The following is a 17,958-nucleotide window of genomic DNA, read 5'->3' on the forward strand; positions in this document are numbered from 1 at the left end:
CAACTCTGTCACTGTAACTGATTACAGCTAACTGCAGATTACCATATTGCAAACTCTCAACCTTGTGAAAGAAATATGACATTCTGCTAAAAGAAAAAGAATCAAACATCCTGAGGGCTAATGAACAAAAATGCACTATTCCGTGTTGGACTGCAAACCCAAACTCTTTGAATGGGTGCCGTAAAACTTAAAATTGCTATTTGTTGGCACGTTGTTTTAGCCTCAAGTACTTCCGTAGTAAATCACCATTACACTAATACCATACCTTTGGCCTGAAACATATTAATCTCGGTTAACAATAACTGACATTTACATTACTGATTCAATTCAGGCATTGTGGTGACTAAACACACACGCAAGAGCTTCAGGGAGAAAAGTTATTAGTTCTGAATGTGTTCTTACTATTCCCTCAGAACAATTTGAAAGAAACATCATCAATTCTTGTTATAAGATTATAACATAAACATTCAAATCCTAATTGATCTGTAAAATTTGGACTTGGAGTAAAACCTGCCTTTGTTTCTTGAGTGCAGTTAGCTGCACAACATACTTCAGATATTTTTCAAGGTAAGCATTTCTGTAATTTATATGCTCAGAGAAACTGGGACTTTGAAAACTTGATTTCTCAGGAAGGAAAGGAAAATAGGAATTTGAAATATACTGGAGAACATGGCACCAGCACATGACAAATAATAGTTGATCTTTCCAGGACAGAGGATGGACTTTTGCAGCCATTTTTTTTCCTGATGATATTTACTATACCTATAAATGCATAAATAATAATGGTTTTACACAGGTGGGGTGGCTTTGCTTTTCTATATTTAGTGGCACAAACACACGCTTTCAAGCAATCAGAAAAGTAGTACTTACTGCATTAACTTTGCATAATCTCAGCAGGAAAGCTTATCCCACTCCCTACACCCAAGCACTACAACTAAAGTGCAGCGTAGACCACATAAAATACTTGGACCAAGTATTTTACTCCATCTTCAGAGTTCTCTATGAGACTCCAAATGCACTCTGCAATGCCTAATCTTAAATTTTCATATTTTGGAGAAAAATATTTTATTTAACATAGCATCGGTGTCTAGATAGTATTTTTACAGCATTATAAGACAAAATAAAAAACATGCTGCAGTCTAACAGCATTAAGAGAAACACAAGGAATTTGATGCATTTGGTTCGGTTTTGGGGTTTGTTATGTGTTTAGATTTAAGAAGGTGCCCACAAAGATTCTTCAAGTAAAAACAGGTATTTAAGTCCTGAGGAAAAGAGGATGGATTACATGTATCCCATGTTGCTCTTTGTCTCCCATCTTTTCTTGGCTTCAAATCTGAAACAGAGCACAAAACCCACATTAGGAGTCTCGAGTATGCACATTTAGGGTACTCATCCTAACAACAACAAAAACAAAACCTTATTTTTAATACCATTACAAAGACATGAAGGCAAACGGAGCCATATAACCAACACATTAAGAATAGAGGCTTTACCAGAATTAAGTCTGATATACTGCTGAAAAAGACACAAACAAACATAAAAACCCCCAGCAAGGTTAAACTAAACAAATAAGATTAGCACAAGCCTATTTCAACTAAGAAAACATTTAACTGAGATTGTATTGTATACACTTAGTGCCAATGAAACCACACATGTTTAATTCCATACTCAAATGACTTACCCCCAAGCAAGCTTCTTTTTCTTTTGAGCTTCTTGGGCAGCCTCTGCTTCTTGCTTGGCTTTTACAAAGTTGCGGCAAGCAACAGCTTTGGCAATTTTCACACCAAGCTAAGACATAAAAAGGGAACAAAGGAAAACTGAATAGATCCAAATGGCTCATGTAAAATTTAAGCCTCACAAATTACTTGGTCTGATACTGTTCCTCAAGTATCAATAGATATTCTAATATCTTTCAAATATTAGGCTGATGCTCTGCTACTAGATCAGATGAGCAAGAATGTCTCTAGAATGAAAGACAAAAGAATGGGATCCTGGAGCAAGCAATCCTTTTCACCAAATCCTTCCTTTTCACAAATAAAAGCAAATGGCAATAGCCAACTAGATCCTTTTGTTTGTTTTTAAATAAATATATACACATACACACACAATCTCCATTATTAAGACCAGCCTGTGACCCCAGCTGTGCCAACAACAAAAGCATCAGGTCATACCAATATGAAAAAACACCCAAAAAGACAGTTATATACACTAAGAACTGCTACTACCACACATTTTCCAGTAGTGCCAGTGATCATGTTTTAATAGGTCTGTCCAGAAAGTAAAGGCAGCAATGTCCTTAGAGTCCATCTGGCACTTCATGTTATCAGCTTTCAGATTATTAGTGTGATAATATGCATGCTTTTCAATTAAGGTCCTAACAGGCTGTAGGTGAATACTACTGTGCTTTCATAAACTTACTCACACTGTGAGATTTAAGTTCACTTAAGTGAATGTCATGAGGAAAAAACAGAACAAAGCAAAGAGATCAAGAAGATACTGTGAACTGTGACCTGATCATTTTCCTTAAGCAGCATTCATAACTTGTTCATTGTTGTTATGTTTTGTGATTGCTGCCAAGACTTGACATTATCTGCTACTAAATTATGAATTACAGAAGAATTTGTCTCAAAAGTTACCGCTTTTCTCCAAGACAAACAAGTAATTCATTTAGCCAGAGGTGCTACAAACTGATGTGGCCAAGCAGGTTTTTCTTTCTATCCACTCCAAAGACTCCTGGAGTTAGCTAATAGCTTCTCAATTTCTCCAAAACATCGCAGAAGCATCAAACAAGAAAGGCGTGGGAGAGTGAAAGGACACTCCTTAACACTTTGGTGAGAGTTTCATTATTAATGGTAATATACTTCAAATAGTCTGTAGGCACCTATGCAAGCAATTCTTATTTACTAAGAGACACTTTATTCAGGCAAGATGAGCAAGAACTCAGAACACACCTTTGCTTATAGATGCACTGACACATCTGTTACAAGTCTCTCATCAAATACCTACCATGTAGGGAGGAGATTATTTTGTAAGCAAAGCAAAACAAACCAGCACCACTATAAGCTATTTTACCTTACAGCCCTTATGGTCCAAAGTAGCCTTTCTGCAGAAGGCTTTGAGAGCCTACATGTCCATAGGCACTAAGCACATCAGTCTGTGAATTGTCTGAGGCTCCAAACACCGGCAACACAGGCACGATATTTTAAAAGCAAAATGTGCAAAACAAGTAAAGCTAAAGAAGGTTTTCCTTTATGTAAGGTCATAAACATGAACCTATGGAATCATCTCGATGCACAAAATAATTCATGTAACCAGACATTTTAAAACTTTTATATTGTTAGCTACATCATTTGTTCTCTGAGCATTAACATTTTATATAATCAGTAATTCGATGCCAACATCTGAACTGCAAATCTCAGGTCAGAGACCAGAAGATATAACATTCTCTGATTTGCATTGTCACTTAATATTTTAGGGCAGCTATTAACTTTAATGCTTGCAGTATAAAAACGCTGAAGAAAACTCACCTAGAAAAGCAATTCAAGAAATGCTTACTTGTCAATTAAAACAGGACAATTGTTACCTTAAAAACCAGTGCAATCTAATGGCTGAAGTCAGTCAATCAGCACAGCCATGACTATTTCTGAACAGTACTTTACCCCCTAACACACTTGAATATTAAGTCCTACTATATAATGAATAACAGCAGCTCCTTTAAAATATACTCTAATGGCCTATTGAACCTTAGAAATATACAAATATACATGTGAGGTGTACACAAGTGCTGCAGAAAGATATTTTGATCTTTATTTCTTGGAAGACAGAATGAATTCTTCCATCTTTGAAAAGGGATAAAAAAGGAATAACAAGATCCTCTGTAGTGTATATGGAAGTAAAAAGAGAAGCATTTTGCAGCATTAACATTGTAATTTCTAGGCTACACAGAGTCAAATATGTTGCATATAAACACACACAAACATTCTAGTCAGATTAAGCATCTTCTGCTCCCACCCACACCCAGACATACATCTTGCCTTCCCTCCCTCCCCACAAAGAAATCCATAAAAGCTTGGTCAATGGGTTTTACATTAAAAAAAGCCCAAACATTTCAGGTCATCAGATAACTCAATAAAATGCAATCTTAAAAGAAGTAAGAAAGCATGAATAAAAATATATACAACAATTTCTTGTGTAGTCAAAGTATCAGCATTTTCCATATAGAACATCCAATATTTTGCTGCATTTTAATTAAGGTGTCTAAACATTATCACAAAGAACTGCAAATTGGTCAGAGCACGCAGTAAGGAAAATTAAGCTCTAAAGGCTTTTTATCACCATATTTCAGGAACCAAGGGTGTAAAATGTTCTAATTTGGGATATATTAAAAGCCATAAAAGGTCTTTCAAAAAGATTAATGGTACTTTGCTTGGATTTAAGATAAGGGCTTTAGCTGGTTGGAAAAGCAGGGCCCTGGCTAGACCCTTGAGGCATTCATCTTTACAGCCACTTGGAAGATTTGTAAAAGCGTCTGCATAACCTCAAGCAAACGCACTGCGACATTTTTTTTCCTCTAAATTCCTTTCAATTTTACAGGTTTAAAGTGTGTAAATCATATTGGGTAGTAAAGCTGATAGAATGGCTCATCCCTGTGACACAATATATATGTACATCTATGTATTTTTAAGACAAACTTAACAAAAACAACTTAGTTCCTACAGGGCAAAGACCCTTCCATTCTGAAGTTGACCAATAATCATGTCAAATATCTTCCTCTAGATGTTTAATGTAGCATAAAGGAGAATTTTCTACTCATCTGAAATTGTTACCTTGTAACACATTTCTGAAGCTTGGTTCTTTTTGAAGAGTTTCAAGGCATTTATTTAAAAATACCAATTATCATACTTTAACTTTTTATGGAATAACAGGTCTCGATGAAAAATATTTATGCCATTCTCTTTTGTTCTTTAATTAAATGAAAACAGATGTTTTCTGAAGTAAAGCGAAACCATTACTGGAGTACTTAAAGTGTTAAGGTCTTTAATTTTTATATCAGTTTGGTCTACAATTCCTGATTGTCTTTACTCAAGCTCAACATTAATGTCAAGCAAGTTACCTAGGAGACGAAAGAGATCAAAGAGACAAAAAACCCTCAAATGTCTGATTAATCAAGCCTGCAAACAGCTTATTTCTTTTAGCCTGCATGCAAGTATGAAAATGAGATTCTGGGAGCCGTACATTGTGCAGATTTGTTCATTCTTATCAGAACAAAGCCAGCGGCAGCTTATTTCATGGATCATTGGCACTGTCATCAGTGCTACACAGAACGGGTGACAGCTCCTCATTTTGAGGCTTGAACAAAATTAGCAAAAAGTCGGCACAAATTAGCCTCTCATCTTTTTAGTAATATGACATTATTCATTTACTTTTTATCCAATTTTTAATTTTTTCCTTGTCAGCTATCCCTTTCTAGTGTTTCTTGCACAGCATCATAAAACACTTTTAAAACAACCAAAGAAATGGCTGAAGTTGAAATAGGATGTAAAGTTCAGGCAAAAGAGTAAACATTTTTATTAAGTTGCAGCAGAGCCTACTGGAACTTCCAGAAAACTTCCTTGAAAATCAAGACATTTCACACTAAATAGCATCAAGCAAAGGAATTATCATTCAGATAAACTGTGCAGTAAACGCTGAATGATACAAGCAATGAGACAACAGATTCAAGAGCTGCTCCAGAAATATTTAGGTAAAAGGCACAAAATGCTAAACCTACAGAAGCTCCGACAAAACGTCTATATTGAAAGAGGTCCTGAAATATCCTATGATCACAGCAGAGAAGCCAAACTGCCTTTTAATACAGTGTTACAGTTTCTCATCAAATATGAATCTGGCTATTTCAGGCTTGCCTCTAGCAATGATTTTCTCCTTTTATGTTATGGAATGTTATCCATTGCTGACGTATATAAAATATATAAAGCAAACAAGAATACCAAGTGGATTTTGATGTGAAAATTGTCCCCTTTCAATGGCGTGCTCAACTTCCACTGTCAAATACTCTGTAATATCTTTTGTTGTATTTTTATGCTGTGTATTACACCACCAAATGATATTTGGATGACACAATAATGGAGCAAGGACAGAGCACTGTTCTAATAGTAAACCCTTTGCCAGATTTAAACATTTACATGCAAGTAACTTCTTCCATTCATGAGAAAACCCAGCATTAAAAAATTAACTCTAAGCTGTTAGATGCTTTACACAGCCCCCTTATAACAAAGGCAGTTTTAAAAAAAGAACTGTAGTACTGTTTTCAGCAATTTCTTTATCTCTGTTCTTCTAAGTAAGAAAGCTTATTAACAAGCTTTGAACTTAAAATCACATTTACAATAATGTGCCATCAACAGTTTTATAAGCTAATTAGAAAAAAAGATTAATTAATGACTGGCTGCTAATAAAATGGCAATCATGAAGAAAGAAACCAAGGGTGCTAAGCTTCAACTACCACCAATTAAGAGCTAATTACAAACAAATTATATATGTGTTTTGCTGTGGGCTTTAATTTACTAAAATGGTTTTAATTAAAAGAGAAAACATGCTGATTAATTGAACTGCAGAAAAAATCTACAGTATAAACTGTGCTTTGTCTGTCTCTTTAATTAGACTTGTAACATCTGAAATCTTTTTTTAAGGTTTGTTAAGGCAAAGATATACATAATTAAGGGAGCAGAAGAATGGAATTCTAGGTGATAACCCTGTCATGTTCCAAAGGTTACAAGAAAACCACCTCAATAAAGACAGAGATTTGGAAGCACCTCTGCTAAATGCTGGAAGGAAAATACCTCAGAAATAAAAAGGAGAAACTCTTTTTTTACCCCAGGTCTCTCAACAGGCAAGACTTCCAAGTTAAATCGGTGCTTGGTTACATTCCCTATAAAACTGCATCCATCTCTTCAGGTACGTCAAAGCACTACAATGAACTGTGAACACAACACAAAATTCAGAAGTTCTATTTTACCACTAGAAGAGCATCAAGCACTATAATCTGCCCATCTGAAACAGTAACTTGTGCACAACCTCATGACCTACCATATCCTATCCAGATTTTCTAATGGAAAGCAGCTTCCAGAATGGTTCTCAATGGTCATGACACACAACCTTGCTCATGTACTTCCTATTCTAAATTATATGGCTGGAAGTTACTCACAGACATCAGATACTAATTCGATCATAAGAAAATGGTCAAAACCGCTGAAACAAATTCTGAAGACAGCAGCAGGACTGATCTTGCTGTAACACGAGAATGATACCCTAGTAAATAGCCAATTCATTCCATCAATTACAATGCAGATCTTTCATTTACGCTTGATCACAATACCAATGTTTCCCCATAAATTGCAGCTTTTTAAGAAGTCTTTCACCAAAATGCCAGAAGCCATGAAGCTAAGCACTTAGGAACAGTGCTGTCAAGAAGTCTGCACTATTTAGAGCCTAACAACTACTCCAGTAATTTACCACACTAAATTACAAAATATTTCAGAAGTTCTTTTTGACAGCAAGTCTAATATGGTCAAGATTATTTTATCACGTTCAAGTTACAGTCCTCGGGCTAATGTGCTCTTAGACAATGTGGCACCTACCTACCAGGCAGTTTACACAACCCACAAGTAAGTGCGAAGTTTGAGGTTTAGCCAGATTAGTTCTCAGAATATTAAGAGACATAAGAAATCTGCATTCTGCTTCTTGAGACACCACAAAGCAATTCAAGTACAAAAGCACTATGAAATATTATTTCTTTAGGGGGAAGAAAAGCTTGGAAAATATTTTGTAGGTTTATACACTGGGGAGGCAGATCTTTAATATTGCTTGATTAGGAAAAGAGCTTTTAGAAGTATCACTCCAAATGGAAATTGAGTTACAGCAAAGTGAAATTACCAACTATCTCCTCATACCACCCTTATTCAAAAGGATAAACACTTCCACTATGCACATACTGCTCTAATTTGTCACCAAAAGTCTAGGCAGACTCCCACAAGCACAGCAGGAAAAATTAAAGTCCATTTCAAGATGTTATTCCAAAAAAGGTTTTTCAAAAGCATTAGAAAAGTTGACATAATTCCAACTGTCTCTTCCTTGCTACATATCCAAGTACCTGCTGCCATCGAAAATAAACTACCTGACCCTAGATCATGACCAAATTAACCATTTTATCTCAGCCCAGCTAAGTGTCCACATAAACTTAATTCTCTTAACAACGTTCATTGTAACTCCTACATTAGCACTTCTGCTGTCATCTCGCAGGTTAAACAAGTCATCATTAAACGAAATACAGTGTTCAAACACTAGCTTGATGTATGCCATTCTACACTTGAACAGCAGAACTTTAAAACATGAAGGAGACTGCCTTGCTGAAAGCCCTGGAATGTTATAACAAAGACAGCAACCCAGTTACAATAATAAACCTTAACTGTTCATATAATACCATTCACACTGCAATTAATTGCTAGTTATTTAATACTACCAGTATTATGTTGTAGGCATTAATGAAATAATTCAGTCTAAGTGTGTTTAAAAACCCACAGTGAATTCAGATTAAGCAGTGTAACCCACCTGTATTATGTGGATTTTCCTCACACATTCAAAGCAGTGCTGGCCTCATACACTATAACTGCATCACAGCACCCAGATGCTCAAGCCAGACTGAGTTCTAGAAGCAGTCTGGCTACAGAAGCAGAGATGCTGAGGGCCTAAATTACTCTAGACAATACAATGTAGACCTGTCTCTATTCTTTCAGGAAGAGTATCACCTATATATAAAACAATGCAACAAGAATTTCAGGATCACTAGAACTCTGAGTGAAACAGAACACCCCACAAGAGAACAGGCAAGGGGATATGCAAGGATGCTACGGTTAGAGATCTGCTACCCTGGTAACTCCTAAACAACTGCAATCACTCTTCTAGCCCAGAAACCAGAATGACAAGAGAAGACAAGGATGAGGCAATACTTTGTAATGAGATTTGCCAAGATCAGACTCTTTATCTTCATCATCACATAATAACAATTAATTTTAACAAAAAAAAACCACCTGCCAATAAAAGAGGGGTTAACACATTTTTAGCTAGTCTCAAAAGCTACATATGAAACCACAAATGCAGTCACTAGCAAATAAAGACCCTCATGCATAACGTATCCAAGTTCCAATTCCTCTCAAGTCTAAAAACTTAAACACTACTAGAGTTAGTATTGATCTGAATTTGTGAACATTCATCAACCCAGAAGCAAGCAACAAAATATATTGTCCAAAGCCTCATTTACAGCAGTGCCACATTTTCCTTAAAGAACCTGCAACAAGTACCACATGGTAACCAAAATACCCCAAACCCTGAGGCAGCATCATTTAGGTTTTTAGGATGTAAATTTCAGTCATCCACTCACAGCTGGTAGATTATGTATATTTGCCTAAATCATCACTGATTTTCAAGGAATCTGATTTCTAAAAACCTTTTCTCCCTGTGTCATAGTGATAGCACATTGACAGCATCATTTTGGCATTCCTTTGCTTTTTAGGACATGTTTTTACTGCCTATTCTCATCATCTGTTTATTTTTGGCTTCTTTTTTTTTTTTCTAAATACTGAAGCTGCCCTATCAGTTTCACAGGCTTATAAATGTTATACATCAAAAATTAGTTTCACTTATTAAGGCAGGAAACGGCTTTAAGAACTCTGGGATCTGTGCCTCAAAGCAAAAGCTTTATCAGCAGGTTCCAGTCACTGCTTCTTGCAAAGGAAAATGGTGCCGATTAAAACCCTATACACCTGATTTCAAAAAGAACACCTACCCACTGAACATTCTTCACATGGCTGCGAGGGGGGCTGTACCCCAAACGGAAGGCAGCTCCTTCTCACATGCTCCCTGCCCCCGAACCCTGCAACACTGCTCAAGAAAAATGAAAACTATACATAAAAAGATGACGGTGAGATAAAGGAACAATAATTCATCCACTTATTTCTCTAGACTTCAGAAGTGGTGTACTTCAATAGTCATAGGGTGGCTCCACGCCTGACCTGCTCTCAGCGTCGTGTTGCATTTGGAATTTAGAGGCATACAAATAGCCACATACTTTAAAAATAAACTCACTTCTTAGAAGTATTGCATAAAATGAGTTTAAAAGGGACATTTAACTTGCATAGTATTGATGTAATCCATACTTCTCAATATGAAAGGAGTATTTCATTAATTGTACTCGTTGGTTCAAAAATCACTGTTATTTGTATACATCTCCCATAATGAAATCCTTTTCTATAGCACTTCACTGAACCAGAACTAGCCACTGTTAGAATGATTTCCTTAGAACAAAAAGTATTTTAAAGGATCAATTAAAAGAAAATACAGCTTCATAAAAACCACAAAGGAAAATTAACCTTGCAGTGGGTAATGCTGCACATCTTTACAACAGCAGAGAACCCCAGTGAATTCACACGGATTCTGGCTCGACAGAACTCCTCATGAGCTCAAGCCAGAGTCATTTGAGTTTTCCTTCTTTCAACATACTATTTATTCAGATAAACCCACTTAACCAAAACCAAGTCAAGGCTGTGAATACTAATAACGTTTCAAGCATTTTGTTTTCAGAATTACAACATGCTAATATTTGAAAGTCAACAATTTGGAGCTAATGTTCCACAAATAATAATGCACTGCAGTAGCACCTGGGATATGCTAGATGTTGTACAATCCCATGGCTACCAAACCCAGATAACAGTTTATCATAAATATTACAAAACCTTAAAACTTCTTACATTAATTTGTTTTTATAGTCAAACAATTTGCCCTAGAACCTCAGTATGTTTTATTGATTATGATACTCTAACCACTTTAGTGGTTTTGTGAAGGAGAACTGCAAGTGTTTTTCATGTTGTACGCATGAAAGGTAATATAGCAGTATCACAGTGAGAAGCTGGTCTGACTTCAAGGGAACATTAGGACACATTCCTATCACTGTCAATAGCTCTTATCTTTGAGGACTGAAGTTTTGTGATCATTGGTGAAAGGCAGATAAGAGTCTACTCATTAGAAACTGCCCTGAGTGACTAAATACAGGAGTTTAATGACTGTGAAAGAACACTACCAAGGAACAATTAGTTTTACCTAACCTTACTTAAGGAACCTTAAGAATGGTATTTCTCATTTCATAATACACCTGTTTTTAAAGCCATCACAATATTGTATTATATTGCATTAAAAAGATTTAAATCTGCAATCTTACATTGAAGGAAACATCTTAAGTATTTGTGCAAGAATGAGAAGTATTCAAAATTTGTCTTTCCCTTCTTAATCTTTTTCCAATACCTTTGAATTTTGCTAGTATATACATACAGTGGACAGAAAACTTCCATTACCTCTGTGTGGAAGAACATGCAAGATAGAGGAATGAAAGCAAGTATTACATAATTTCTAATATAAATCTAGAATATTTATGATTTAAATTATATCAGATGACTCATAAATGATAGGTTCTCCACCCCTCTCTTACATACTTATTATTTTCTCAGTTGACTTCAAAACTATTCCAACCATCTTTTTTTCCTAATTTTCTTCCTTTGCATTTTCTCCGCTGTGCACAAACAGAACAGCAACGAGCAGCAAAGCCTTCATAGAATTACTCAGATACACCAACAGGATAACATTGTGAAAAAAGAGTTTCTCACTTGTTTCTTTTTTTAGATAGGCATTTACATTACTAAAAACTATGATGAGAAAAAAATATTCATTCATTCTATAAGCATCATTCTAAGGCTACAGCAATTTTGACATCCATCTATTCCCATTCTTCAGAATAATTCCAGACATCAACTCCCAAGCACATGAACACAATGGAAAAAAGCACTGGTGTACAACTTTGGATGTATTGATCCTTATTCGGGCACATCTTGCTCTAAGCTTGCTACATCTCTATCTTTCTTCAGGCCTCCCAAGCTTACTGAAGAGGGAATGCAAATTAAAAACTAAGACACAATGAACAGACAGGACAAGAAAATCCTACTGCTGTTTTCTTGGCTCACAACATGCAGCAAAATCTAAAGTTCAATAGAGATGACTAGTGACTGATTCCTCTGACTCACAGAGTCAGCATGAAGGCTTTAAAGCAAGGTTACTTGGGATTGTTCATGGTGTATTTTCAGTTCTAATTCGTAACTACAGGGTATCCAAGCATTACTAGATCAGCAGCAAAATCCTTCAATCACTGACAGAAATCTGCTTAAGAAACAGGAAAGATGCCCCAAACCATCTTCAGTGCTATTTTAGTTATGACAGTTTCTGCACAAAACTAAATGTTTCCTCAGAGCTTTTGTTAATAGCCCACTTACCTCACGAGCAGCTAATCTATCACTCAGCTCCTCAGCCTTATCAATGTCACCTTCAGCCACAGACTTCTCTATGCTAAGTTCAAGGCCAGACTAGAAAAAGAAAAGTAAATCTTTTTAGGACAAAAAAAGAACGCATTTAAAAGGAGCATCTTTCTTTCATAAGATTCTTTAAGACACCGCATAGACCTGTAATTTCTATGTAACACAAATCACTTTGTCTATGTATTGTAATGGACAGTATAATTAAGAATTCACTGAAAGGCCGCCTGAGCACAAATCATTGCATTAGTTCCACCTTATGTGCAGGATAATAGTGTAGGTTAAAAAAATTACACGGACTAGTTTATGCCTGTCACAATAAAATTTCATCTGAAGATCAGGCTTATCTCTTCCATCCCTGGAGCTTTCTAAACATAATGTGAAATATATGTGTCAGGTAACACGAAGAATGGCAATTACCACTGTATCGTTACAGTTCTCAGATCTTATCTTGATCTAAAAACTGAGTTCTGGCACGGTGCCACTCTGCTGTGCTAATAAATTAAGAATTCTAGCAGTCCTATGGAAAATAATAAAAAAGCTTCAGAATTTAACCTCTGAAAATGAGAGAGTAACTTCTGTGATCAACAGAACTTGTTTTACAACTTTTACAAGTAAAGTAACAATAAAAAGTAAGTATTTACTGGAAATTATAATTGGAAACTTCTGAATACAGAAGGGCAGCATAGAAGGAGGCACCAGCTTCAGAACATCACAGAAAACTCTCTCTCATAACAGACTTTAGAGCGTCACTGGTTTTAAATCTTAGTGATGCTGAAGAAAATACTTTTGACAGTTTTGTAAAATATGCTTTTTTTAAAAGATGAAAGCAAAAAAGCAACCAATTCTTAAGAAACAGCGAACTGCAAACACTGCAGTTGAATTACTTGGGTGGTAAAGTGCCCAACTGAAACTTGCAGTGACAGCCAGTTCTGCTGGGTATCCTTCTGAAATTAATGACACATATGTTCCACTAGTGATTCAATCTCAGGACCTGCATGAAGCACATCTGCTTTTTAACAGTTTGGGCCCCATTCCAGATCTATCCTGAGCAGTTTAAGGACAACTAAATACCTACTAAGAGCAAGAACTCAGGCAGAAGCAAACAATGTCTCATGACCTGCATGCAGAAACTTACTTCAGCCACATGAAAAATAAAAGAATTATTATAAAGGAGACTCACTGAACATTTACATGTCATAGAACTTACGCAGGCCTTTACCAGAACTACAGAACAGAGCTACAGTGAACTCACAATGTGACGAATTTCTTAACTTGCCCATTGTGTTGTACCAGTTATTTCAAATTATGACTGGTTACACAATAGTATTCAAGAACATAATGGGTTATAAATCCAGTAAAATTGTACAGTAGGTTTGGCTCTATAATTCCTATAGCCCATGTTGTCAACTAAAGGATTTAGGTGACATATTTTAAAGCTAAAATATAATTAAATCCAAAGAAAACAAAAATTGAAACAATGCATGTGAAGTGTTTTGTGTCTCATGATAACAGACAACAGAACCAGACAAGAAGTGTGGATACTGTCACAAAAGAAAGCACAGCCAACTATTCAAGTACAATTCATGAAATATCTAAAAGGAAATTCATTTTAAAGTGTGCACAAAATTATCCTTCCTCAGAGTAACTTTATCATTTACTCACTTTTAAATAGCCTCAGTTTTCCTCCTAACTCTATTAAGGCTGAGTTCTTTAACTGTGAAGTACAAGCTGACATTGTGTTTGTATCAACAGTCACCTTTTGGGGAGCCCTGCTATGCATAGGTGATTCAAATCTATCGTTGATTCCAAAGTATTGTGTAAGTTCTTTCCATTTCTCTTCATTTGCCAACTGTTGGCTACTAAAAACAAAGACACAAGAAGTCATTAATATAATCAGTTCCCTTTCCACAATTTATAATATTCTTTTAAATGCTAAAAGAAACTCTTCCACTTGGCAGACATGCTCTTTTCACCCATACAGTGTCTAACAGAAGTGAAATTAATTATTCCTTCCGTTCTTAATTCCAGAATCTTAAAAGCAAGCTTATAGACTAAAGAATCATTTAGGTTGGAAAAGACCTTTAAGATAATTGAGTCCAACCATAAGCCTAACCCTACTAAGGGGGAAAAAGAGGAGGAGATGGAACAGGTTGAAGAGGAGCTTGTATGTTATTACATGCAAAACATATTTACGAATAATGTTAAATCTATTTGAAGTTACATCCAGTACATTTGTGTTGATTTTTCAGATCAAGCAATCACTGGTATCACATTCAGCCTGCGCAACAAAGACACTGAACAACTGCAGCTGACATGTCACACCACATTCAAAGCAATGGCCATGCATGTGGACAAGCTTTTTTACAAGGTTTGCCCAATATTAAAACCAGACCTCAAATAGTCACACTGACCAGTTTTACCTCTTAGTCACTTCATCACTCTGTTTCTGTTTTCCTAGGAGGGGAAAGCATAAAATTCAACATCACACAGTAATACACTACAGCATCCAGTGAACTTACAGAACTCCACACATTTTGAGAGACTGACATGAGGATTTTTACCCAGTGATCATGTGGCTTTAAACCACTTACTGTAAGACTTTCATACAAAGAAAGTCCTACAGTATCCGTGAAGACATTTCAACCAGAATACACAAAGTATGCTCTATAGAAATACTGAAATACACTTAACCATTATAAATCAGTATTAACTGAGCAAGTTTTATCTCCTTGTTAAGAAGGGGACAAGTATGTGACTTGAACTTTAAGCAGCAATCCACAAACTAGTCCTACGAGTGATTTATACAACTGAAACATAAAATCCTGGATAATAACCATAAAACATGAATTCAAGCATTCAAATCTTGATAAAAACAAAAAAAAATCCCATACAATAAAAACCCAAAACCCCACAACTCTTCCCACCCCCGCCAAAGAAAAAGCCAAATACATCAAAACCCCAACAACAGAACACTCAAACAAAAACAGCATCCCCCCCTCAAGGCAGGGACTCCCACTTCCAAAGTATTTATTACTAACTCCACTGTGAGGAAATAAATACTGCAATTATATAAACCACCTTTTCTGCGGCGCTTTCTTTTCCGGCCTTTGCTTTCCTGTTTTGATTGGGTTTTCATTTCATGGCTTTTCTTCTGGAGCTCCAGAAATTTCTACAAGATTAAGAAAGGCAAATAAGTATTTTTTTATTTTATTTTCCTTTTTTAAAAAATAAAATATTACATGATATGCTGAGAAATATTGTCCTAATATCTTATTTATCCACAGGAACTTGTTACACATATGTATATATATTACATACCTATTTATATATATATACACACTACATATGCATATAATGTCATACCATTACATTAGAATTTATCAATTAGAGAACATCCAACTCTGATGGCATTAAATAAGAATTGGCTCTTTCCTCACCTCTTTCTACATCCCAGGACTATTCAAACTTGACAGCTTTCTCCTGGGACATGACACTGAATACACTTATGCTGGTAGCATGCTCCTGAGCTATTTCATGAACTGTTACTGCCTAGCTGGTGGCTGGATTCCAAGCATTACTGACAGCCTAGTCCTTGCACAGCTAGCTACCTACATGGATTGAAATTCCATGTAGGTATTTTCTCCTACATGGAAAACAGAGGAGAGCAACTAGTTTTTCCCAATTCTCATTTTGACTCAAAAAACCTAAAACACAGATCACTTTGTTTATACTTATTTTCTTCAGTCTTTACATGCAACAGGAAAATCGAGGGATTATAAGCAGCTATGAGTGTGAATGCCTACAACTAACCCCTACAGAAAGCAGGGGGCCACATCTGTACTTCTGATACATATCACCAGTGCAGTGGCTGATGTACTGAGCTCCAAATCCTTCCTACTGACGTAGAAAGCAGCTACAAAAAAGCTCTGAGCCCATATGCTACCAAAGCACAAGTCTTTACACAGTTATTCAAACATCTTCCTGCTGTGTCTTTAGTTACCACTACCTAAGGGGAGGGAAAAAAAAGAAGTTACAGTCATTTCCTATATAAATTCCTGCTAACATTGCTTGAAACAATCTAAGATATATTATGGCAACTGCACTTTGATCACCCTCTATTTCATTTCAGGTTTAGATATTGAATATTCAACACAGAATCATTTGGATTTAAAAATTAGCCATTCATCTCCGAGTATGGTGCATTCATACTCTGGATAACTGAAGACCTGTAACAATACCCACGTTCCATGTATGTAAAGAAATTCCAGAAGGGCATGGCTGAGATTCATTTTCTTCAGGTATTGTAGATATCACAATGGGCTCCCTGGTGGCATTACTTTCAGGTCCATTCTCCTGCAATTCAGGGACCTGAACTCCTTCAACATCTTTCACATCTTCCTTTGAGAAGGAACCATGCGATTCATCTCCATCATCAGAACTTGAGTCAACATCACTTTCATTCAGTCCTGGAGGCAACAGTCCACTCCACATCTCCCAGCTTAAACAAGCCCAAGCCACTTCAGGTCACTGCAAAGCCATCAGTTACATCAGGTTACCCATTGCAAGACAGAAACATCAGCAGCCTGTAGAAAAAAGAAACAGCAAAACACATAATCACAAATGTTTTAGCGTCTCTTGAGAGAACTACATCAGACGTTTGAGACAGACACCTATAAAGGTTCTATACTTACTATTTAAGACCGAAGCAGGGGATTTCTTGGTCTTTACTTTACCACCTCGCACTTGCTTACAGCTGCTTTCTGCTTAAGGGCGCTATGGCAGCGAACGCCTCTCGCCTCTCTCCACGGGCGGCTGAGAGCACGTCCCACCCTTCCCGGACACAACCACCCGGCCGGGTACGGCTGCGCTCCGCCGGCCCCGAAGGAAGGGCGAAGAGCAGAGCCCGGTGCGGAAGGCAGCGGGCCGAGGAGGGGAGGGCAGCAAACACAGACACACACCGCCATAAACGGCCATAGGAAAGCGCAGACAACACCTCCGGACCCCCGCCACACAACAGCACCGACACCGACATTCCCTAACCGTGTTTACCTGGCAGCCATCTTGACACAGCCCAGCACCACACCCGCCGGTTGGACTCTGCGCTCAGCCAATCAACGGGCGCGTTGCTGCCTTGGGCCCGGCCTCTCAGGGTGCCATGGCAACCAGGGAGTGCAGGCGGCTGCGGGGCGGGGCGAGGGGAGCGTGGCCTTGGTGGGGTCGTCATGGACAAGGGGGGGCTTCCATGGGGGCTTTCCATGGGGGCTTTCCATGGGGGCAAGGGGTGCTGCCTTCCCGGGAGGGTGGAGAGGGTCTCCCCTGGGGGCACCGGAGTCTTCCTTGGGGGCACCGACACACCATCTCCCCTCGCAGTGAGGCCGCTCTGGGGAAACAGCAACTCACACCCAGGATGGCTGCAGAAGGTTCTGATGGCCCAACGTGTGTGAGTGACGTGGTGCTGTCAGAATTGAAAGCAGCGCTCTGGAAGGACAGGTTTACTGCAGCCTTAACCTGCCATAAAGGAGCATGGTGTCTATTCCAAAAGTAAACC

The 17,958-nt window shown here is 37.4% G+C and overlaps 1 protein-coding gene across 2 annotated transcripts; it reads right to left on the reverse strand.

Moving 5' to 3' along the window:
• Window positions 1-800: 800 nt before the first annotated feature.
• On the reverse strand, window positions 801-17,494 carry FAM204A (family with sequence similarity 204 member A). 2 transcript variants are annotated; one of them, XM_031053869.2, is made up of 8 exons: window positions 17,460-17,494; window positions 16,653-16,993; window positions 15,489-15,579; window positions 14,831-14,864; window positions 14,167-14,266; window positions 12,369-12,458; window positions 1,682-1,788; window positions 801-1,333 (listed from the first exon to the last, which is right to left on the reverse strand). In XM_031053869.2, the coding sequence occupies exons 2-8, from the start codon at window positions 16,899-16,901 to the stop codon at window positions 1,282-1,284; spliced, it is 723 nt and encodes a 240-aa protein (XP_030909729.2). In that variant the 5' UTR covers window positions 16,902-16,993; window positions 17,460-17,494; the 3' UTR covers window positions 801-1,281. The 2 variants fall into 2 exon arrangements, with proteins under 2 accessions (XP_030909729.2, XP_005154562.2); XM_005154505.3 differs by having other exon boundaries at window positions 14,167-14,269.
• Between the last annotated feature and the right edge of the window lie 464 nt (window positions 17,495-17,958).

Source organism: Melopsittacus undulatus, chromosome 4, assembly GCF_012275295.1.
Source record: "Melopsittacus undulatus isolate bMelUnd1 chromosome 4, bMelUnd1.mat.Z, whole genome shotgun sequence".
In the NCBI taxonomy this organism is placed as follows: Eukaryota; Metazoa; Chordata; class Aves; order Psittaciformes; family Psittaculidae; genus Melopsittacus; species Melopsittacus undulatus.